This window comes from Peromyscus eremicus, chromosome 8a, assembly GCF_949786415.1.
Source record: "Peromyscus eremicus chromosome 8a, PerEre_H2_v1, whole genome shotgun sequence".
Taxonomy (NCBI): Eukaryota; Metazoa; Chordata; class Mammalia; order Rodentia; family Cricetidae; genus Peromyscus; species Peromyscus eremicus.
The window spans coordinates 80,760,312-80,785,799 of NC_081423.1; the positions used below are offsets into that span (position 1 = coordinate 80,760,312).

A 25,488-nucleotide genomic window follows, 5' to 3' on the forward strand; every position below is an offset into this window, starting at 1 on the left:
CCAAATAAGGGTATGAGGGTTTTTTTCTTTTTTTTTAATTTATTTGTTTTTATCTTATGTGTATGCCTGAATGTAAGTGTACTGGGTGCATGTCTAATCCCTACAGAGCTAGAAGAGGGTGCCAGATCCTGGGAACTGGAGTTAATTAAGGTTGTAAGCCACAAGTGACTGTGGTAAATTGAGTCTGGGTCCTCTACAAGAGCATCTCTCCAGCCCAGGGAACATGCCCTTGAGGCTGCCTCCCTGCCTGTTCCATCGTGAACCTTACTCGCCCACAGCTTCAAGCTAAGAGCTGTGGCTCTCCTTACTGTCATTTTAACTGATAATGTTTCAATCATGTGAGCCCACCTATGCAGCAACTCCAAACCTGTTGGTTTTTATAATCTACCTTGTTTAGTAACTACTCAGAGCTTCTCACAGAATTGGTGGGCCAGGAGCCCCAGGCAAGTATTTCAGACTCAGAGTCAGGGTTTTAGTTCAATGGTAGAGCTTGTCTAACATGCACAGTCTTTGGGTTTGATCTTCAGTACTAAAGAGAATAAAAAGGCTTTGATCTTTAAGATGTAAATCTAATTTAAAATATTTATAGACTAAATACCTTGTCTAGGACTTTTTTTTCTTTCAAGTAATGACAAAATCATAGAGGATAAATTAGTAGGAGGGGTCAATGAGATAGATAAGAATGGCCACAAGAGTTAACAGCTAAGCTGGTGATGGGCTCTCAGTGTTCAGAGCACATGGTGAGCACACTAGGCCATGGGTTCGACCACCAGCACTGAACAAAAGAAAGTCAGTAGAGGTCATTTATTTCTGAGTTACAGCATCAACACGGCTTATAATTCAATTTGGGTTCGAGTATTTATTTGCTTTCAGTTTCCATGGACTGCTTTGAGACCTATCCCTCCTCCACCCTATTTTTGTTTTGTTTGAGACAGAATCTCATTGTAGTTCAGGCTGGCATGGGACTCACTATGTAGCAGAGGTTGCTCTTGAACTCATGATCCACCCTCTACCTCCCAAACACCAAGCACTGGGGTTATAGACACATATAACATTCTTCCTATCTTGCTTTTGTTTTTGAGACAGGGTTTCATATTTCATAGGCTGGCCTTAAACTGGAGATGATTCTTGCCTCTGCCTCTCAATCCTGGGATTACAGCATATGTCACCACACCCTGATATAGTCAAATACATATATAAATACATCAATAAAAGTAAACCTTAAGGGGGCTGGAGAGGTGGCTCAGGGGTTAAGAGCACTGGCTGCTCTTCCAGAGGTCCTGAGTTCAATTCCCAGCACCCACATGGTGGCTCACAACCATCTGTAACGAGATCTTTCTTCTGGCATGCAGGCAGAACAACATAATAAATAATCTTCAAAAAAACCTTACAAGCTGGTGGTGGTGCACACCTTTATTCCCAGCACTTGGGAGGCAGAGCCAGGCGGATCTCTGTGAGTTTGTGGCCAGCCTGGTCTACAGAGCGAGATCCAGGACAGGCACCAAAACTACACAGAGAAACCCTGTCTGGAAAAACAAAACAAAATAAAAACCTTACAAAAAGTTTTCTGAAAAACCCTCATCAGTTTAGAAATACTTACTAATAGAACTCAGTGCTAGGGCTCAAACCCAAGGCCTGAGGCATGCAGCAGATACCTTACCACTGAGCTGCATTCTTTTGTTTTTATTTTATATACATTGGTGCTCTTATACCCGCTGAGCCATTTCTCCAGCGGCGGGGGCCCGGCCCCCGGCCCCTGGCCCCCCCCCCCAGCTGTATTCTTGGCCCTGTAATTTTTCTCTTCTGTTTTTGGTGGTGCTAGAGATCACACTCAAGGCCTTACACATATCCTAGACAAGTGATATTCAGTCTTTTTTTTTCATGTTTTTGAGACAAGGTCTCACTGTAGCCTGGTTGGCCTCAACCTCAAACTAGTCCTCTTGTTTCAGTCTTGTGTGGAAGTTTTCCATGTCAACTTGTGCATCTCATGTTGACTGGAAGATTCTCAAAGATGAAGGATTATGTTAACATTTTTTTTAAAAAAGGCACAGTCATTTTCTTTTAATGATATTATCTATTTAGGTCTATGTTTACGGCTTTAATCTTTTCATAGAATTACCTGTTATGTGGCTTTTGATAATTAGCCCTCAGTATCTACATTAACTGCAGTTTTGAGTTGTACTTTAAGTATCAAAGATGAGTTCAAAATAAGCTTCCTATTCCCTTTCTTTCTTTCTTTTTTTTTGGTTTCTGACAGGGTTTCTCTGTATAACAGATAACAGTCCTGATTGGCTGTCCTGAAAGTTGCTTTGTAGACCAGGCTGTCCTCAAACTCACAGAGATCAGCCTGGCTCTGCCTCCCAAGTACTGGGATTAAAGGCGTGCACCACCACCGCCCAGCTCCTATTCTACTTCTACTTTCAATCATTTTTTTCTTTTTAAAATTCTTCTTCTGGGACTAGAGATATAGTTTAGTGGTACACTGCAAGGCCCTGGGTTCATTCCTAGCATCACAAGACCAACAAAAACTTGTTCAAAATCAAGAAAACTTAATTCAATGTGTTCACTAGCCTACAGTCACAGCTAGAGTAGGACAGACTATGGACTATGAAATAGCCTCCTAAAACTCAATACTTACGCATCTGTTGTCTTTGTACACCCATTCAGATTCAGTACTTCAATATTCCTACAATTTTGTGCAAAAGTCCTTTATAGGGAAAGAAAAGTTAAAGGTTATAAATAAGGTAGACAAAATTCTAGATATAAAAAGGCATTACCACTGGTAATACTGGTTGTTGGCATCTATGATGCCATAATATGCAAAATACATACTTGGTTTTTACTCCTAGTTACTAGGATAGAGATCCTCAGACCCTTGTAATTTCCTGAGTGACATGTCAGGAGTAGCATTTGTTCTCATATTTGGCCTTTATGTCTTTGTAATAATACAACCTCCACAAAACTACTAAACAATGGGACCAGAGCTTCTGGGTTGGTGTGATGGGAGGGTGGCGGGCCCCAACACCACAAGGACAGGTGCCCCTGTGCTCCAGTCCCTTCTAAACCTTGCCCTGTGTAGCACTTCCTCTAGTTACTCATTTATGTCCTTTATAACGGACTGTTAATAGTACCTAAGGTGCTTTCCTGAATTGTAGGACTCACTGTAGCAAATTAGAAAATCTGAGAAGAGTCACGGTAACAATGATTTGTGCATAGTAATGTGGGACTTGCAACTGGCATCTCAAGTAGAGGCTGCCTTCTGGCACTGAGCTGGCAGCCTGTGGACAGTTAGTGTTGCAGTGAATGGAAATATCCAGGCAGGATCTGCACAATCGAAGAACTGGCTGTTGGGTGGAGGAAAAACAAACTTACGGATTGGTACGTGAGGTATGAATAAGAGCTCAACAGGGCAAAGCAGCTGGTGGCTGGAAAGAAATGGATTTCCCACCTCACACTGTTCTTTAAAGCTGTGAACAGTTTCTTCTTCTAGGGTTCTCAGAAGGGTCTTACTGCACAGCCCAGGCTGACCTTGAACTTGCAATCCTTCTGCCTTAACTTCTTAATTTCTGGGGCTAAATGTTGATCTTTGTGTTAATAAAAGCTAAATGATTTTATCTTTGAGTTAACAAACGCCTAAAAAAAACAACTTAAGCAAGGTTCCCAAAGAACTACTTTAACGTGGAACACTTTTCTATTCTATGGGCTATGTAGCCCAGGCAGACTCAAACTTAGTCTCCTTCTCAAACACGCTAACCTGGGATTATTACAGTATGCTACTACACCCCGGGTCCCCATTTCCTATTAGATATTTTTGTTACAACCAATGTCTATGCTTACATTTTTAACAGCTTAGGAATTGAAAATCTACTTTAGCCTTTTCTGAGTGAGTTGGTGCTGTCTTTACTTCAATCTAAGAGATCAAAGTTATTTTTTAAACAGACATATTTTCTTACCTTAATGCATTGTCTCCTACTCCAAGACACCCACGAAGACTTAACTTTCGTAAAAAGCCTCCACATCGTTTTGAAATATTTTCTACTACTCGGCCCTATAAAGAGACAGTTAACCAAAAAGGCCTACGTTACTTCTTTTGACAAGAACATACCCTCGCTGTTTTGTTTCAAATCAATTTATAAATAAAGAGAAAAGGCTTCTAAATAAAAATTCTTCCTGTGAAAATGTCAACTTATTCTGAGAAAGTCTTTCTGATTAATCTCTCTACTCAAAGCACAACTGTAGTCTACCTTCTTTGTTCAAAGTGTAGGATAGCCTGTATTTAAGGGATGGTGCTGTCTAGTTCTGGCAGAGCTTTCTATGCATGTAGACGTTTTGCTTGTGTTAAAACGCAGATATGGAAGGACATAACCTTCCACATTTACTTTTGTGTCCTTTAAAATACTTACTGTAGTATTCTGCATATAGCAGGAACTCCAGGAGCAATTATCATCTTGCCAAATGATTCTGTGGGTCATGGTTTTTTTTTTTTTTTTTTTTTTTTTGGTTTTTCGAGACAGGGTTTCTCTGTGTAGCTTTGCGCCTTTCCTGGAACTCGCTTTGGAGACCAGGCTGGCCTCGAACTCACAGAGATCCGCCTGTCTCTGCCTCCCGAGTGCTGGGATTAAAGGCGTGTGCCACCACCGCCTGGCTTGGGTCATGTTTTTTAAGTATATATATCCATGAGATCAGAGAATTGTGAAGTAAATGCAGCGTAATGGTATAATGTTAGTGTTTTTGTTTGTTCTAATTTTATGTGTATGGATTTTGGTTGCATGTAGGCCTGTGCATCACATGTATGCAGTGCCTGTGGAAGCCAGAAGAGAGAGCCTGATTCCCTGAAACTGGAGTTAAAGAGGGTTGTGAGCTGCCATGTGGATGCTGGGACTCAAACCAGGGTCCTCTAGAAGAGCTGCCAGTGCTCTTAACTGCTGAGCCATCTTTTCAGCCCGATTTTCGTTGATTTTGAGACACATCTCCTGTACTCAAGGCTAGTATGATTACTATGTAGCTGAGGATGAACTTGAACTTTGTGTGGTACGTGCATATGTGTGCAAGAGCACTTGGCTGTGCAGGTCGGGATGTCTTCTCTAATTGCTTCTTCATTTTATTTTTTGATATAAGTTTCCCCTGAACGTGGAGCTTCCACACTGGTAGAGTGGCCAGAAGCTCCTCGGATGCATCTGTCTTTGTTTCCACCCCCTCAGTCTGGTGCACCTCTACTCCTGACTTGTACACAGACGCTGGAGGGCTAAGCTCGGGTCCTCATGCTTGGATGGCGAGGACTTTATCAACTGAGCCATCTCTCACCCTGACACAAGAAAATCATCCCTCATTAGTAAAAACAATTTAATAATTTTACTTTTACCCACTTTTCATTTTTCATAAAAACTATCTCCATTTTTGTTCTTCCAATAATCAAAATACACATCAAGAACAAACACAACTATCATCCAACAGGTTTAAGCCTCCTGACCATTCAATAAATTAATGTAAAATAACCTGCTTTACATGAGCAAACACAAAAAAACTACAAAACAAACCCTTCTGGTCTCCATTCAAAACTAACGTTATTAAAGAACTTAGCATTATTTCAGGGAAATAAGTCCACTTATCCTCAAAAACGGAAGGGAATTAGGGGTAAAAATACAAGCTAGTGGCAGAGTGTGGCCTGTCACACAGGAGGCCCTAGGTTCAAATCCTCGTACTCTCTTCCCCAACCTGAAGAAACACTTTTTGTTGTTGTTTTGAGACACAGTCTCCCTGTGCAGCCAGGCTGGCCTCCAGCTCATGCTGATCTGCCCGACTCTGCTGAAATTAAAGGCCTGTGTCATCACGTCCACCTAAGAAAATCTTCTTGAGAACACTGGAGACTTCAACAAGTTCAACTGCATCAAAAATAATTTCTTCAGTGGAAAAGTAAAGATTCATATGTCTAGGATTAGTGCTGTAACTACTAATGAAAGAAATGGGGCCACACATTATGTAATTATACCTCAATATCCCTCTGGAAATCGAACAGGTCAATTCGCTGCCAGTTACTGCCGTCCAGAGCTAGGACATTCCAAGCCTATTTTGAATAAAAAGAGATAGAATGAGCAGTGGTTAAAATGAAAACAGAAACTAGCAATATTTAAATTCCTAATTCCACTAACAAGTAACCAAGAATGACCCAAACCTTCCTCAGTCCCTCCCGACAGTATCTCCAAGCACCCACGTGGCAGCCCAGCACTGGGGAGGCGGGCAGGGCATCTGCTCCACCATCTTTCTCTCTAATTGTGGTTTCCTTAGTCAATGGACTCACTCAGTTGTGCTTTATAATTAACCAATATTCTGTCCAACTTGACTCAGTGACAGCTTTATTTTATTGCTTGTCACGCTGGGATCAAATCCAGGGCCTTGTACATTAGACAAGCACTCTACCACTAAGCTGCAGTCTGAATTGTTGGTTCTCGGGAAGGTCTTACTGTGCAGGCCAGCTCGACCTCCAACCCTTAATCTCCTGCTTCAGTCTCCACAGCCCTAGGATGCCAGGCCCAGGACTCGGTGGTAATTTTAAAACTGCCAACTTAAAACTGTTTAGCCATCTAGTCAATAAACTAGAGGCAGCAAGAAAATTTGTTAGGATTGGGTGAAAAATGACTTCAGTAGGAGATAATTTGTTGTGGATCATTTGGTATTTTAAAGCCTTTAAAAGCCTCCCCTAGGGCTGGAGAGATGGCTCAGAGGTTAAGAGCACTGGCTCTTCTTCCTGAGGTCCTGAGTTCAATTCCCAGCAACCACATGGTGGCTCACAACCATCAATAATGAGATCTGGTGCCCTCTTCTGGCCTGCAGATGTACACGCAGGCAGAACATTGTATACATAATAAATAAATTAAAAAAAAAAAAAAAGCCTCCCCTAATTAAATAATAAAAGCCATGTATTGTTCATAACAATAAATGTACACATTATTTGTGTATGTTTGAGACAAGGTCTCACTACGTAGCCCAGGGGTATCTTCAAACCCAAGATACTCAAGTACTAGGGTTATAGTTATAAGCCACTATATCCAGCTCTAGAGTTTCCTTCTTCCTTCCTTCATATATATATATATATATATGTTTTTTCTCTTCTTTTTTCCCCCTGAGACAGAATTTTGCTCTGTAGCCCTAGCTGTCCTGGAACTCACCTTGTAGACCAGGCTGGCTTTGAACTCAGAGAAATCTGCCTGTCTCTGCCTCTCCAGTGCTGGGATTAGAGGCGTGTGCCACCACCGCCCAGCATTAGAATATTCTTTATTATAACAAATTTAAGAAGCAATTTAATATAGGTTATACTTATAGCCATTTCTCTGAAAGACTATTTTTTTTGATACTGAGTCTCACTGTGTAGCCGTGGGTGACCTTGAACTCTTAGAGACCCCTCAGCCTCTGCCTCCCCAGTGCTGGGATTAAGGGCTTGGGTCACCATGTCCCACTTTTCTTCAAAATTTCTAAACAAAATTCTAGATATTCTGAGAAGCCCAGGGGTAATGGTCATACGATCAGTAAGAAACATGTCGGCGTGACGGGAAGCAGGAAGCTATTCTAAAACTAGGTCAGGTTCTCACATGGTCGATGATACTTTTCTCTTTGTGCCTTCAGATTTTTCCAGTGGTTGGTTTGTTTGTTTGTTTTGTTTTGTTCTGTCTTCTAAATAGCTAGCCATGAAAGTAACAAATAAAACTTAAAAACCCACATGTGTAAGAGATTCTTGAACTAACTATATCTCTGATTGTGTGCTAGTCCTTGCCAGGTTCTTCAGGGAGCAGGAAGCATGCAGAACGCAGCCTAAAATTAGGAACGACAGGGTCCTCCCTAGAGTCTGCATTAGAAAACAAAACAAAACAAGAAAACCTCAAAGTGTTGGCAGTGTGGCTCAGTGTTAGGTCTAGCCCAGTGTACGCCAGCACTGCAAGAGCAAACACCTCCCTCCCAACACAACCCTCAATTACTGAGATCAACAGATGCCAATGCACCAGTGGTCTGGATTTAATGACATTTGGCACGGTTCTCTCCCTTCCTTAAATGAAATCCACAATTAAAGCTCACTTGTGAACAGCCCTGGATGATGATTTCTGCTCACATGGAGTCAGAAAGGGAAATGCGCTCACTTGTAAGAATTGCACTTAAAAACCGTACAGTTCCTGGGACATTAACTACAAAGAACTCACCACACCGCTGACAGTTTCCAAAATGGCAGATGTGCAGACATAAGTACAGCTTTTTGGATGGAGAAATTACTTTAGGATTACCATAAAGGGAACTTTCCACATGGAGGTTTTTGGGGTTTCGTATCCAGTGGCAGCAGGAGTGGAACCTGTGTCGCCTGACACACAAGCGGTACTTCATGGGATCTCCGTGAGTGCTGGTCTACTCTAACTTTTCCCTCCTCCACTGCCATTTTTTTTTTTTCCCCAGAGACAGGGTTTCTCTGTGTAGTTTTGGTGCCTGTCCCAGATCTCGCTCTGTAGCCCAGGCTGGCCTCAAACTCACAAAGATCCGCCTGGCTCTGCCTCCCGAGTGCTGGGAATAAAGGCGTGAGCTACCACTGCCCAGGAAAGACTATGTGAAGATAACAAGAATTAGATGCTCAAGAGTCTTTAAAACATCCATATGTGTGTCTATGTACTGGTGTAAAACGAACTACAAAACCAGCAAAATATGATTTTGTTATATAATTTGTTGAGTCAAGCTTAGTTAATTAGCTGAGTCAATGCTTTCAACATAAAGTATCCCTTGTTTATAGTATGTAAATGTTAAGAACAGTACACAAAACAGAATCCATCCTAGAACCATATGGGATGGATGACGTACTTGGAGTAAAATATCATCTCTCTGTAAAATACAAGTAGCACCTAAAATACCAGAGGCTGTCCACCTCAGAGCCAGGAAAAGGTTCCTCTAATGTCAACCATCTTACCCTGGAGACCTGAGCACAGCGACACAAGGTAACAACGTCCAGGAAAGAAAATATCCTAAGAAGAGAAGAGAGGGAACAAACTTGTATCATTTCTCTTATATTGTGTCTCATACATTTCCTCTCCTGCCCATCCCCATTATGTTGATCAGGGTGACCTTGAACTTGTGATCCTCCTGCCAAAGCCTCTGGAGTGCTAGGCTTACAGGTATACAAACACCACATCTAGTTTTTGTTTTCTTAATTAAAAAGTTGTAGTGTACAAAATACTAGGTTTCATTGTATTTTATGAATATCATTGTACACTGCTCATAGTCATCCCTCTAGTCGGCTCTTTTGTCCTCCTTCCCCATCTTGCTAGTCCCCTTTCCACCCTCAAACAGCTGCTTAAGAAAATTCTCATGGATTTAACCTACAATAATGCACATACAATATCATACACACATGAACACCTCCATCATCCAGAGGCAGAAGTTCTTTCAAACAAATACAAATATACCCTGAGCAAAATGCAAAAATAACTCTGTCCACATTGAATGACATGGCAGCTGAGGGCCAGCCCCTAACCTACCTATATAAAGTGTATAGTTCAAGAGCATTAAACATTGGTTCTCATCATGCAGTATCTTGTCAAACTGTTAACTTTTTATTAGACAATTACTCTCTATTATTTCTCTCTCAGCCTTGACAACCACCATTGTACTTTCTCTCTGGGCAAAGTACTTGCTATGATTTCATTTGTAAGGTTGAATACTCATTCATTTTATCTAAATACTGTACTCTATACATCCATCCCCAGTTACTTGTATTACTTTCTCCAACTGGTTATTATGAATTCTGTTCCTACGTACACAAATACCTGTTTGAGTCCCTGATTTCAATCATTTCAGGTACATAATCAGGAGTTGAATTTCTGGACCACTGTTTAACTGTTTTGCACAATTGTGATTCTGTTATGTATCAGTTGTACCATTTTAAACACCTATACCAGTGTGAAAATAGTCCAATTAATTGTCTCATTGTGGTTAACATTTATTATTTCTTGTTTTTTAACAGCCACACTAATGGCTATGAAATAAGAACTGTGTGCCTTTGAAATAAGAACTCTTTGTGCCTTTGTGGTTGGTGTCTTGAGGCAGACTCTCACTCTGTAGACTAGGTTGGCTTCAAACTCAGGACACTTCTGCCTTGGCTTCCCAGGTACTTCAAGTCACAAGCCAACCTCTGGAATTTCCTGAGGTGTGCGGCCATCTGCACATTTCCTCTGGAAAACTGCCCATTTAAGTCCTGTAGTCATTTTAAGACCAGGTAGTTTGTGGGTTCTGTGGTTGCACTGTGAAGTTCTTTGTGCATTCAAGACTACAGCCCTTCACTCTACACAGTAAGCATTTTCTTCCATTCTCAGGGTTGCCTTATTATTGCTGGAGCGACTTCCAATGTGCAGAAAAAGTTCTATAGTTTTCTTTTACTTCCTGAGTTTGTGATGTCATATTCAAGGAATCATTGTCAGGTACAATGTTATGAAGCCTTCCCCCTTGTTTTATTCTAAAATTTTTATAATTTTATGCCTTATGCTTAGTTTTTTTTGGGGAGGGGTGTCTATTGAGATAGACACTGGATATGGTATAAATGGTAAGAATCTAACTTCATTTTGTGTGTGCTGCTGGGATCAAACACAGGGCCTTGAGCAAGCTTCCCACAAGTCACCATTAAACTACATTTATATTCTCCAGTTCAATTTCATCCATTTGCATGTGGATAATGTTTTCCCAAGGCACCTCTGTCAGAAATCATTGGAAGAGAATGTGTGTATGTGTTGGGAAGTCTGTTTCTGATTCCCTTTTCCACTGGACTTCTTTTAGTATTTTCCGTTCTGACGCCAACTTTGTTTTCTTGTTCTTTCTTCTGTAGGACAAGGTTTCACTATATAGCTGGGGCTATACATGAACTCCTGACCCTTCCACCTCATCTTACGATGCAGAATTACAAGTGTGCACCATATGGACAGTGGTTTGGATTATTCAGTTAGTTGCACTGTGTCAAGAAGAAAAAAGGAAAACTAACAATAGCACTGAATTGTTACAAGAAATGTCCCTTATGCAAAGGCTCTGCTTCTGTGTTAATCCACAGCCCTATTTACTACTTTCTGAGACAGGGTCTCAGGTTGACCTTCACCTCACCCTGTATCCCTAGCAGGCTTGAATTTGTGATTTTCCTACCTCAGCCTTCCAAGTGTGGGATACACACCTGAATTACTAGGCTCATCTTGGATTTCTGATACATTTTTCTTTGTTCCACATAAGAGGCTGACAACTGAGTTAGAAGGACCAGGAACAACAGGGTGAGTAAACAAACCGCTCTATATCCTGCAATGTCAGCAAAATACCTGAACAGAAGCCCAGAAAACAACGATGATGGGGTACTCCAACGAAAACAGGTGCCACTAGGCCGGGGTGGCTAAAGTGACTGTCCTGCATGCTCAGGGACCCGAGTTTGATCCCCGGAAACACATACACACCCTTTCCCACTAGCCCCTGAAGAGACGAGGATAAAGAACACAAAGTGTAAGCAGCAACGGCAGGCTGGCCCCAAACTGGTGGGCCACTCTCCTGCCTCTGTCTCCTGATGGGGATTACAGGTGCACACCTGGCTGTCTCATGTATTTGTCATCATTTTCCTGAGACATGGTCTCACTGTGTCGCCCTGGCTGGCCTCCAACTCACACAGATCTGACTACCTCTGCCGTCCAAGTGTTGGGATTAAAAATGTGTGCCTCCATCTCCAGCTCACGTTTTATTTCATATGTATTTTATTTTCCGAGTATGATTGTTTTACCTGAATTAATGCATATGTACACCCTATATTGCCTGGTCCCTACGGGCATCAGAAGAAAGCAAGATATCCTCTGGAACTGAAGTTATGGGTAGCTGGAAGCTACAATATGGGTGCTGGGAATCAAACCTGGATCCACTGCTAACCCATATCTCCAGCCCACCTCATGTGTGTGGTTTTGCATCTTTTTTAGGGGGAAGGGAGGTTGAGACAGGGTCTTTCCAAGTAGCCCTGGTTATCCCAGGACTCTCTTTATAGACCAAGGTGGTCTTGAAATCACACAGAGACAGGCCAGTCTTTGCCTCCTGTGTTGGGATTAAAGATGTATACCAGCCATGTGATCTTGTTATCTAGACACTTTCAGTACCATTATTTGAACCACAATGATATTCAGTAGATATGATTTTTTAGTTTGTACCTGGTAGCCTCGCAGAGTACATTAAATTCTTCAGCGTACGCTGTGTTTCAGACCTCCTTCACTGCACTAAATACCTGACAATCACGATTTCCTAACAGTTACTTGGCTGTGCTGTTGCTTACAGCATTGGTGAGGTGGTGTGTAACATGAGGGGAACATGTGGTAGTCAGGAAGCAGAGAGAGAGGCATGAAGTGGCCAGGATTCCAACATTGTCCCCTCAAGGGTACACTCCCAATAACCTGATGTCCTGCCATTAGTGTTCTCCCATCTCCTAACAGAGCCACAGGCTAAGGACCAAGGCTTCAACACATGGGCCTTTGGAAGACATTCAAGATTTCAACTATAGCAACAACTAACAACTTCATTAACTATATTACAAAGTTGAACTGTCTAGAAAGTAGTTCTACTGCTCTAAATTGAAGCAGAAGGGGCTGAGAGATGGCTCAGGGGTTAAGAGCACCTGTTCTTCCTGAGGACCTGGGTTCAACTCCCAGCACCCACATGGTGACTCATAACTATCTTTAACTCCAATTCCAGGGGATCTGTTGTAAACATCAGACATGTACAAGGTGAACATACATATGTAAAGGCAAAGCACACATTAAAAAAAAAAAAAACTTAAAAAAAAAAACAACACTGGTTTGATTCTCAGCACCCATGTGACAGCTCACAACCACCTGTGACTCCGGTCCCAGGGGATGCAGTGCCCTCTTCTGGCCTCTGTAATCACTGCACACCTGTACACAGACATAAATGCAGACAAAACACCTATACCCCATAAAGTCAAATAATGTGCTGCAGGGTCCTAATGACAAGTCTCTCTGATCTTGTTGGGCAGTTAGCAATCCCATTTTCTATGCAAAAGCCTTCACAACCAAGCTCTGTGGAAAAGGAATGGCAGCCACTGTGGTGGGACGTAACCCTTTCCTTTTACACTTACAGGTTCATTATAATGATGCTCACAAAGGACAAAATGGGCAGATCAAAGCCTATAGAACAGGAGAGAAGCAGAGCTCCCGTGCCCTTTCGAGGAGCTCTTTCTCAGACTGATCACAGATTCAATTATCAGGAAAGCCCCTGGGATTCTTTTTCCCCTTGAGGAAATACAAAATAGGATGAGCAGCTGGGTGTGGTGTTGCACACCTGTGATCTCAGCACTGGGGAGGTAAGTGGATCTCTGAGTGTGAGGCCAGCTTGGTCTACATACTGAGTTCTAGGAGTGCCACAGCTATACAGTGGGATCATGTCTCAAACAAAACAAAAAAGTACGATAGTGTTTTACTGAGGTAAAGGCACAGTTATCAGAATTCTTATTTTCCAATAAAAATGATAAATCTATTACTTGTTCACCTGAAAAAAAGAAAATGATCTTTGATCCCCAACTAAAACTAGGACTATTTCCAGTCCTGGCATCTCAGAATGTCTGTACCTCCAGTTTGAGGGGATCCCATACCCTCTTCTAGCTTCTGCAGGCACAAGATATGCACATGTACACACATGCATGTGAAAAAGAAAAACATCCAAATACATAAAATAAAAAATTAGGAGGCATAGGCAGATGGACTCAAGGAGGTTTTGGTTTTGTGTTTTTGACACAAGTTCTCTCTACATAGTCCTAGCTGTCCTGATACTCACTATGTAGACCAGATTGGCTTCAAACTCACAGAGATCCACCTGCCTCTGCCTCCCAAGTACTGGACTAAAGGCATGCACAACCAACTCTATGAGTTTGAGGCCATCTTGGTCTACATCTTGAGTTCCAGGCCAGCCAAGGCTACATAGTGAAATTATATCTCAAAAGCAAAACAAAACAAAAACAAGCAAACAAAAAACCAAACAAGCAAAAAAAAAAATTATACTCTATGACCGCATAAGAAAATACAAAGTGGGGCTGGAGAGATGGCTCAGCGGTTAAGAGCACTGACTGCTCTTCCAGAGGACCCTGGTTCAGTTCCCTACACCCACATGGCAGCTCACAACTGTCTGTAACTCCAGTTCCAGGGGCTCCAACACTGTCACACAGGCAAAACACCAATACACATAAAATAAATTAAAAAAAAAAAAAAAGAAAAAAGAAAATACAAAGTTTACGTCTGTTCTAAAACACACATATAGAAATTTAGACCGTAAGCCTGGTATGGCAGTTGATCTTAGCACTTAGTTGATCTTAGCTAAGTCAGAGCCACATTGGTAAAACTCTTTCTCAAAACACCAAACAACAAAAAGTATATAGGTAGTTAGCTCATGAAGTGGATAGATAGTGCTTTTATCAGGAGATAAGGTCCTCATAAAAGAGTGGACGTGCTGGGCAGTGGTGGCACACATGTTTAATCCCAGCACTAGAGAGGCAGAGGCAAGTGGATCTCTGAGTCCGAAGCCAGCCTAATCTACTGAACGAGTGAGTTCTATGACAGCCAAAGATACACAAGAGAAACCCTGTTTGGAAGAAAAAAAAAAATGGCTACCCTCGTCTGTCTGACTGTTACAACGTAACCACCAGCGGCCCTTCCTGTCTGATTGTTACAATGTATTGAAAAGGTTATCATCAGCAGCCCCTCTTCTGTCTGATTGTTACAATGTATTGAGAAGGTCATCATCAGCGGCCCCTGTTCTGATTGTTACAATGTATTGAAAAGGTCATCACCAGCGGTTCTTCTGATTGTTACAATGTATTGAGGTCATCACCAGGGGGGGGGCCCTCTTCTGTCTGATTGTTACAACGTATTGAGATCATAGGGGCCCACTTCTGATTGTTACAATGTATTAAGAAGGTCATCACCGGTGGCCTCTTCTGTCTGATTGTTACAATGTATTGAAAAGGTCATCACCAGCGGCCCCTCTTCTGTCTGATTGTTACAATGTATTGAAAAGGTTATCACCAGTGGCACTTGGTCTGTCTTTAGATAGCAATACCTTGATCTTGGACTTCCCAGTCTCCAAAACTCTTGAGAAACAAACCTCTATTCATTATATATTTTGTCTAGGCCCAGATATTGTCATGTCAACACATGTCTTTGTGCCATCCGAAGCCCATCAAAAGGCTGGCTGAGAGAAATTACACTTAGGAGAACCTTAACTGAAGGAAACTCCTGGCTCCTTTCCGTGTGCTACATTCTGTGGTGGCACTCTGATTCGCCAGCATCCACTTTGTTCTAGTCTGAGTCAGTTATAGTGACTGGTTCAGGATTAGGCTAATTGGACAGATCTGAGAAAAGACTTTACTAGGGATCAATATTAACTACCTCTGTACCCAGAGCGAACAAGGAGAGACAGTAATCCGGTATTTGCTGGCAGCCATTATGTACCTGTAAGGAAAAGCAGCTTTGGAGCCAGAATGAGGCTAGTTACCACAGAATATAGGAAGAAATTTGCTTAAAACTTTGCAGGTCCCTAAACCAATCAACTTAATAGCCTGGTTTATTGTTGTATATTACTTTACATAAGATAATCTCAATATTGTTTAGCTGATGTTGGAAGTGTTAATTATTGGCAGTTGAAATATTGACAGCTTTAGGTCAAATGAACTATCAGAAGCTTGAACGTTTTAGATGCTAGTGTTGTCTTAACTGCTGTATAGGATGCTACAAGGTGTCATAAAAATCTGTGATTAAATTTGCTTACAGAATATCATCTGGTAGCTAAGCAAAGCTTTACCTTCAAGCAGTAATAAAGGCCCTTGCCAATCAGCCTGATGACTTGACCTTAATGCCCAGAATTCACATGGAAGACCAAAGAAACCAATGCCCAGTTTAGTCCTTAGACTTCCACACACACATTGTGGCACACAGTTATCTGCAAAGCCAAACCTCACTATCTTCCAGACATTCCAAGGTACTACTTCCTCCTCCCAGCCTCAGGAACTACTACTCTGTGTTCTTCCTCCATGGATTTGATTACTCAGGACATTTCCTATTATGGGAATAGAGTAACAAGGTCTTTGTGTCTAACTTCTTTCAATTAGCATGTTTTAAAACATACATACAGGTTATAGAGCATATCCATAATTCATCCTTTAAGGTAAAGTAATAATCCAGTGTATGGACATACTGCATTGTTTACTCTTCAGTTTATAAACAATTGAGTTATTTATACTTTTTGACTATTATTAGTAATGCTGCTATAACCATTTCAATTACTTCATTATATTTATGTATTTATTTGGAGGGTCAGGGGGTCCCAGGGATCAAATACAGGTCTTCAAGACTGGTGGCAAATGCCTTTACTCACTTAGCCATCCTACCAGTTCTCATTCCAATTATTATTATTATTATTATTCTAACTATAAAAGTGAGAATGCTAATTATATGGTATTTCTAAATTTAGCTTTTTGAGAACTGCCAAGCTGTTTTTTTCCAAGTTGCTGTACTAGTTTTACATCCCTACCATCAATTTATAAGGATCAATTTTTCCTCCTTCCCTACATGTTCATAAAACCAGTTTTTTGTTTGTTTGCTTATCTGTAAATAGGTTCTCTATATTTAGTTTAGGCTGGCCTCAAACTCATGATCTCCTGGTCTCAGACTCCTGGATGCTGGGATTACAGGAGAGTGAAGGCATCACCATGTCCAGCAAAAAAGATGAGCTTGGGTTCCATACTGAATTTTTTTGTAAGTTTGAAAGTAATCAAGAAAATTTATCTTATTCATTTTTTTTTTTTTCAGACAGAGTATCACTATGTAGCTCTGGCTGTCCTTGAACTCAGAATTGCCAGCTTTTGCTTCCTAAGTGCTGGGATTACAGGTGTGTATCACCACTCTGCCTAACCTGTTCATCCCAGTGACTCATGCCTAGAATAATACTCTAATGAAATAATTAACAAGACTTTACAAGATTTTAAAGAAGAAAAAAAAAATCACTTAGCTGTGTTACTATAGCAAATGGGGAAAAACTAAAACCTGACAGCCAGGAACTGATTGTAAAAACTTGTAATACAACCACAAAAAAAGACAAAGTAATACTTCTGGCTGTTGGGTTATTCCATTAAAAAGACACTGTCTTTATAAAGTCAGAAACAAGACAGGAATCACCTTCATTCACTATGACTTGAACATTCTACCTAAAATAATGACAAAGCTAGAGATGGTGGCACACTCTCGAGGCAGAGGCAGGCGGATCTCTGTGAGTTCGAGGCCAGCCTGGTCCACAAAGTGAGTTTCAGGATAGCTAGAGCTGTTACACAGAGAAACCCTGTCTTGAAAAACCAAAATAATGATGATGTAAACTTACAAATAACAGATATTTTTTCATAGGTAACATAACAATGTAGATAACGTATGTAACAACTCAAGTTATCCAGATTTATGATAAACTAAGCATGGTGGCTTAGCCTATCATCTCAGCACTTGGGAGACTGAAGCAAGAAGGTTGTGCCAGTCTATGCTAAAGGGTCAGATCTTGTTATCACAAAAACAAAAACAGGCAGGCTGGCATAGGCCTATAATCCCAGCACATGGGAGGTGGAAGTATAGAGGGAAAGCCTGCACAGTGAGACCCTTTCTCAAAACCAGCAAAAACCAATCAAAGAAACACAGAAAACCACTCCCTGTGATAAAAGATACATAAAAAGCAATAATAAAAACAAACAAACTCACTTAAAAATTACAGCAGTAGGGTATGGTGGTGCTTGCCTTTTATCTCAGTACTTGGGAGGCAGAGGCAGTTGGATCTGTGACTTTTGAGGCTAGCCTGGTCTACATAGTGTATTCCAGGACAGCCAGGGCTACACAGAGACCCTGTCTCAAAACCAATAAACAAAAAGCACCAGAAGCAAATCACCTCCCTAACGATATAATAAAGACCACTGGACTGGGGCCATAGCTCACTGCAGAGTGCTTGTCTAAGCATGGTTAAAGCCTCAGGTTTGACTCTTAGTACTGAGCAAGAGGAGCAAAGGACAGCAGAGATTTGGATCTTTGTTTGTTTGTGCAGCGCTGGCTGGCCTGGAACTTGCTAAGGCCCATGCCTGCCTGCAACTGAGGCATCTGTTGAGGTGGACCTATACTTTCTCATCCTACCTGCCAGCTCTTCCCCACTCCTTCCTTTCTTCATGGAGACTAAGACAGAAGTGGAAGGTAAGTGATATGCTGAGCTCACAACTCGGGTGAACATCTTCTGGCCTAAAATCCTCTGCACAAAAATATTAGTTTTAGAAGCCTTTTTAAATCTTTTATTTATTGTGAGTGTGGTGGTGGGGGCTGCTGCTGTGTGTTTGTGTAGAGGTCAGAGAACAACTTGGTAATCCACTCTCTCTTTCTACTTTCCATGGGTTCAGGAGATCAAACTCAGGTCATCAGGGTATTGTAGTAAGTGCTGAGCTATCTTATTGATCTAAAGATGAGAAAGTTTTAAACAGTTCATTATGAGGATCATGCTTGCCAAATGTGGTGGCTCATGCCTCTCTAATTCCAGGCCTGTGGGGGCAGAGTTTCAAGTCAGTCAGGATTATGACCCTGATTCAAAAAAAAAAAGGCTTTCATGCTCTGACTGATATTGTTCATTATAAAATAAGAAAATGGGGGTTGGAGATTTAGCTCAGTGGTAGAGCGCTTGCCTATCAAGCACAAGGCCTTGGATTTGGTCCTCAGCCCCTGTCCCCAAAGAAAGACAAAAATAATAAAACAAGAAAATGTTCAACCTCAGATTAAATTTTATTTTAATTTCATGCTTTGAGAAAGAGTCTTTGGCCCAGGCTGGTCCTGAATTTACTATGTAGCCAAGAATAGCCTTTAATTCCCGATCCTTCGGCCTCCACCTCCCAGGTGTCATGGCACTCACCTCAGATTGATGATGTTGTTCTTTTAGACAAGATTTCTCTATATAGCCCTGACTGTCCTGGAACTCACTCTGTAGACCAGGCTGGCCTTGAACTCACAGAGATCCACCTGCCTCTGCCTCCAGAGTGCTGGGATTAAAGGCAAGCTCCATCATGTCTGGCTTCAGACTGATTTCTAATGGTTCCATGTCAATTATGTCTAATAAATATTCTACAACAAAGTGACTGAAAGTTGCATGTAGCTCAGAGGACAACAGAGACAGACAGTTATACTCAGACCTCCATATCTGTGGAGGATTGTGTCTAGGGTACCTTAACACATCACACAATACCACAATCCACATGTGATCATGTCCCTTCTAAAAAGGAGAATGACATAAAATTTTAAGGGTTTTTATGACTTTTACCCTGAAGATGAATTATCCTGGGGGTGGGAGGTGAGTTTAGAGATCTAAAATCTGAAAGAAAATGCAGATAACCACAAACAGTGGAAAGAAAGATCCAGAACACATGCAGGAACAGACGTTGTCTGCAAACTTGACTGACTTCTGAAGACTGTGTGCAAAGGCTCTACTCCACGTAGCTAAGGCACGTGCAGGAGAGCACTGCTGTGATGGACACAAGTGAAGCACGGGAAGATCTCAGCCCGAGGCTGGTCTCTCGCTCACCGTGATTCTGTCTCAAATGTTAAACGGGGGCTAGGAGTCAGGGGTGACGGCACGCCTTTAATCCTAGCACTCAGGAGGCAGAATCGGGGAGTCTCATTAGTTCAAAAATAGCCTGGTCCAAATGGATGGAACTAGAAAATATCATCCTGAGTAAGGTTACCCAAACCCAGGACAAACATGGTATGTACTCACTCATAAGTGGATTCTAGATATAAAGCAAAGAACAACCAGACTGCAACCCACAGATCCAGGGAGGCTACATAGCAGGGGGGACCCTAGGATGACTGTGGCTTATAATAAGTTTTGATTTTACTCAATTACTGGGCAAGCCTCAGTGAAACATTTCACTATTAGGATAAGAATTTATATTGTATCAAGCTGATAATAGAAAAATAAATAAATAAATAAATAAAAATGAAAGATGAGCAAATAAATAAATAAATAAATAAGGCAAATCTTTAAAAAAAAAGAAGGAAAAAATAGCCTGGTCTACACAGTGAGTTCCAGGGCTACAGAGTAAGACTAAATGACTAAAAAATTTTTAGTCATTTAGTAATGACTAAAAAAACAAAAAGAATTAAGAAACAGCTGTCTTTGCTGGCTATGGTGGTGGCAGTGGTACACGCCTTTAATCCCAGCACTTGGGAGGCAGAAGCAGGTTGATCCCTGAGTTCAAGGCCAGCCTGGTTCCTGGTTCGCAGAGCTAGTTCCAAGACAGCCAGGGCTACACAGTACAACACTGTCTCAAAAAAATAAATGAACAAAAAAGAAACCACTGTCTTTGAGCACAATAATTTGTTAAATCTCCAAAAGAAAATATATTTTCCTTCTCAGTTATGATATAAATGAATACAGAATATTCTGATTAAATACCCAACTGATACCCAAGGGGATCAGTAAATAACTCCCCAAATGCCAATTTCTTCCTAGATAATTCTTTGTTTTGTTTTTTCAAGACAGGGTTTCTCTGTGTTGTTTTTGTGCCTGTCCTGGATCTCACTCTATAGACCAGGCTGGCCTTGAACTCACAGAAATCCACCTGCCTCTGCCTTCCCAAGTGCTGAGATTAAAGGCGTGTGCCACCACTGCCCAGCTCTAGGTAATTCTTAAGTCAGACATCTCTAAATTGGAGGCTGAATTTTGTGTCACAGATAGTGCTACAATGTAGTTTCTACAAGATTTTTTTTAAAAAAAGTACTGTAAAATCCTAATCCTAAATGTGGTCTAAGGAAGAGAAGAATTGTTTTTACTCTTAAAACAAGGAGCCAGGCCTAGTGGTGTATGCCTTTACACCCAGCAGTTAAGAAGCAGAGGTAATAGTATCTCTGACTTCCAAGCCAGCCTTGTCTATATAGCAAGATTCCAGGCCAGCCTGGACTACATGGTGAGACCCTCTCTCAAAGGGAAAAAAAAAAGTAGCCGGGGGGCGGCGGCGGCGGCGGCGGCCACGCCTTTAATCCCAGCACTAGGAAGGCAGAGGCAGGTGGATCTCTGAGTTCAAGGCCAGCCTGGTCTACAGAGCAAGTTCCAGGACAGCCAGGGCTACACAGAGAAACCCTGTCTCTCAAGGGGTAGGGATGTGGTGGTGGGGTATAAGTCTGTTCCACAGAAGGTATACAAAGATGCTTTTTAAACAAGGAGCAATGTTCTTCATGGAGCCTCCAGTACAGGTGACATTTTAATACAAACATGAAAGAGAAGGGATATGGTATGGCCTGGACTTTCTCTTCAAAGGACTGAAAATTTTCTACCTATCTTCCAATACGGCAAAGGCAAAGTCAAGTTACAAATTCATATGCAAGTCTAAGCTGAAACACTGTTAACAACTTTTTTAAATTGTTACAATAAATTTAAAATTCCAGATAAGACAGACCAAGCAGGTATAGCTTGTGAGCTGGCCTCAGCATGATCCCGTGAAGGCTATGAATGCAGCCTAACATCTGTAGATGACAATGTCAAAAAGTTGGTCCCTCCTGACAAACACTGGCAACAGAAAACTAGCAACAAGTTTATACTTCACATACAAACACGATGTATACCACCAACTGAAACAGAATTAGGGCTTGGACTTACCTTAGTAGGAGTTCTTTGGGAAGTTTTTTATTGATTACAGCTTCATCACTGTTTGAGAACATCTGTAAAAAAAAAAAAAAAAAACAACCAAAAAAACCCATTAACATTTTATCAGTTAGGAGGCAACATCCTCAGGAGAAAGGTTAAAAGAAAAAAAAAATAGCGGGGAGCCAGCAAAATGGTTTAGGAGGGAAATGCTTCCATGCCTGATGATCTGAGTTCAAATCCTGGGAACCACAGGTAAGAGAATTGATGCAAAAGCTGTCCTCTTACCTTCTTTACAAGGGAGAACCACAGCCAGATGTATCAGGTACAAGGTACGGTGGGGCAATACACCAGCTTCCTAAATTACCACAGCCTTATATCCAATCCAGTGCCTACACTAATCTACTAATCTCGAATCATAGAAGCCTCTCCTCTCCAGTCTGTAAAAGGGATTTTCTTTGTTCGGAGTTCCTATTGGAGCGTCTGTCAGAGATCTACCTGCCTACGTCTCCCAGAGCCAGGATTCAGGGCGTGCACCACCACCACCACCACCACCACCACCACCACCACCACCACCACCACCACCACCACCCGGCTTCAGCAGCTTTTTGGTTTGGTTTGGTTTTTCAAGACAGGGTTTCTCTGTGTAGTGTTGATGCCTGTCCTGGAGCTCACTCTGTAGACCAGGATGGCCTTGAACTCACAGAGATCTGCTTTACTCTGCCTCCTGAGTGCTGGGATTAAAGGCGTGTGCCACCACCACTCCCTAGCCCTTTTCTTAATGGTATTTTGTTGTTGTTAGAGTCATGGTTTTGGTGTGCTACACAAGAATCATGAAGATTTCCTCCTATACTTTATTCTATGAGCCTTATAGTTTCAGCTCTTACATTTAGGTCTATGATTTAATTTTTGTATACAAGAGGTGAGAACCCACTCATCTACTTGGATATCTACATATCTACACACTATTGGTTCACTGTCAGCTATTTGATTTTTCTTTTCCCAGTGAGTGCCTTGGCACCTTTATTGCAATCACTTGAACCAAAGTGTAGAACAGTTTCTGGATTCTCAATACTGTTCCTTTCAACTCTATGTAATTTTACATCAATTGCTTATTATTTTGATTATTGTAGCTATATAGTTACATTTTGAAATTAAGATCTGTAACAGCCTCTGAACATTTTCAAAATAATTTGAACAATTCCAGACCCTGAATTTCTCTATGAATTTGGGATTAACTTGTCAATTTCTGCAAAACTCATTGCTGAAAACTGTGACTTCTGAGTACACCATACACACAGAATTGGAGGACACTGCTGTTCTAAAATTAGTAGTTTTCCAAACTAGAATCATGGATTATATCTCCATTTATTTAGAATTACCTTGAATTCTCTCAGTAATTTTGAAATTTTGTCCTGGAACTCTCTCTGTAGACCAGGCTGTTCTGGAACTCAGAAATCTGCCTGCCTCTGCCTTCAGAGTGCTAGGATTAAAGTCATGTGCCACTACTGCTTGGCTTTAATTCCTTCATTTAAAAAAATATTTTTTAAAATTATTTTCCTAATGGTTGCTCTAGCAATTCCAGTATGCACCTTAACTAGCCACAATATACTTCAGATTGCTCATCTCCTATAAAATACAGAAACTATACTACAAGAGAACTCTCCTTTTTCCCTTTTCTTTTTTGTGATTATATATTAATCTGATAAACCCCAAACTATAGTTCTTAATTATGCAACTGTCTTTCAATTCAGCTAAGATAATAAAAGAACAATTTATTTATAGTTTTATATATTTACCTCTGTAACTAACATTCATAGTGTTTTTTCTTCAAGTTACCATCTGGTACCATATCCTTTAAGCTTGAACAACCTTTAATAGTTCATGTAAGGCAGATCTGCAAACAACAAATGTCTTGGTGCTTGCTTATTGAGGGTTTAAAAAAATTTCCTCCAATATTTTGTGTTTTGGTTTGAGGTTTTAAAACAGGGTCTTGATCTATAGCTCAAGTTAGCCTTAAACTCATATGCTATTATTTCTGAATAGCAATGTGTGTGGGTTCTCTGGAGAAACAATATCAGTAGAAGATCTGTGCATCTCTTTATCTACGTATATATATCAAGGGATTAATGTTGGAGATTATTAGCATGTAGAGATGATGTCCAAAAGCCCAGAAGCTCTGATGTCCAAGGGTAGAAAACAGATGACTTAGTTTAAGGGAGAGTGGGGAGGGAAATATCAGAGAAATACTTTATTTCTTATGTATGTATCCCCCTAAAGTTGACACACAAAATTAACCATCATTATTGGCATAATTTATTGACCAGTAAAGATTAAACATAGGGCCTTGAATATGCTAAACAAGCACTCTACATTTTGGCCCTTTGAAAACTTGTCTCAATTAAACAACATTTACTTATTTTCACGTGTGCACAGTACACACAGAGGTCAGAAGATAACTTGCAGAACTTGGTTCTTGACTTCTATATGGGTCCCAGGGATGGAACTCAAGTCCCCAATTTGGTGGAAGGCCTCTTAACTACTAAGACATCTTGCTGGTCCTTATTTTTTCACTTTTGAGGTCTCATTGAGTTACTCAGCCTAGCTTCTTGATTCAGGCTTCTGAATCAAGATTGTAGGCAATGTGTAGGCAATGTTCCAGATTGCAGGCAATGTGTCACCACACTCACTCAACGTTTCTGACACAAACTTTTGGTTGCTTTTTTTGAGACAGGTTTCTCTCTATAGCCCTGGCTGTCCTGGAACTCACTCTACAGATCAGGCTGGCCTCAAACTCACAGAGATCTGCCTGCCTCTGCCGCCAAAGCACTGGAATTAAAGGCGTGCACAACCACCAACCAGCCAATAAAGCTTTTATAAAAAGAGAAATTCATGTAACATTGTTTTGAAGTGTGCATTTTAGTGGGATCTTAGTGCATCTTAATGTACTTAAAACTGTTGCGCTATTACCATCTTCCTAGCTCCAGAATGTCCTTATCCCCGCAGAACACTCTGTATCCATTAAGCAATCACTTGGGAACATATTTTTCTTCAGTCTATGAATTTTTCTATGCCTGGTCACTTTATATAAAGGGAATCGAAACATGACATGTTATGCATCACTGATTTCTTTTTATAACGGTTCTGAGATTTATTTATTTTTTTTAAAGATTTATTTATTTATTATGTATACAGAACAGGGCGCCAGATCTCATTACAGATGGTTGTGAGCCACCATGTGGGTGCTGGGAATTGAACTCAGGACCTCTGGAAGAATAGTCGGTGCTCTTAACCTCTAAGCCATCTCTCCAGCCCCCTGAGATTTACTTATATTGTACTGGTATCAGTACTTCATTTCTCTTCAGATCCTTTGAATATACTACATTTTGTTCATTCATTTATGTTAGTGGTCACCCAGGTTGTTAACAGGCCTTTGGATATTGTGACTACTGCTGCTATCAGCATCCCCCCCCCCCCCCCCAGGAGACAGGGTTTCTCTAAGTAGCTATGGAGCCTGTCCTGGAACACACTCTGTAGATAGACAAGGCTGGCCTCAAACTCACAGAGATCCAAGTCTCCTGAGTGCTGAGATCAATTGCGTGCACCCCCTCCCCCCAGATGTTTGGTTTTTGAGGTAGAGTCTCTCTGTGTTGCTAGGGCTGCTTTCTAACACATGAACTCAAAGTGACCTTACTGCCTCCGCTTCCTTAGTTATGAATTCTGGCATATGACAACCAAGCCTAGCTAGAATTCTTTCTACTTTCTTCCTAGTGTTGCTGGGGACTGGCCCCAGAGCCTTACTCA

The 25,488-nt window shown here is 41.2% G+C and overlaps 1 protein-coding gene across 3 annotated transcripts in view; it reads right to left on the reverse strand.

Moving 5' to 3' along the window:
• Positions 1-25,488, reverse strand: part of Fbxl20 (F-box and leucine rich repeat protein 20) — a 68,719-nt gene that overhangs the window by 21,166 nt on the left and 22,065 nt on the right. For all 3 annotated transcript variants that reach the window (XM_059271668.1, XM_059271670.1, XM_059271669.1), the window contains exons 2-6: positions 21,700-21,761; positions 8,939-8,993; positions 5,990-6,064; positions 3,954-4,048; positions 2,639-2,707 (exon numbers count right to left, since the gene is read on the reverse strand). In XM_059271668.1, the coding sequence (XP_059127651.1) occupies positions 2,639-2,707; positions 3,954-4,048; positions 5,990-6,064; positions 8,939-8,993; positions 21,700-21,761 (356 nt within the window). The remainder of the gene's footprint in view (positions 1-2,638; positions 2,708-3,953; positions 4,049-5,989; positions 6,065-8,938; positions 8,994-21,699; positions 21,762-25,488) is intronic.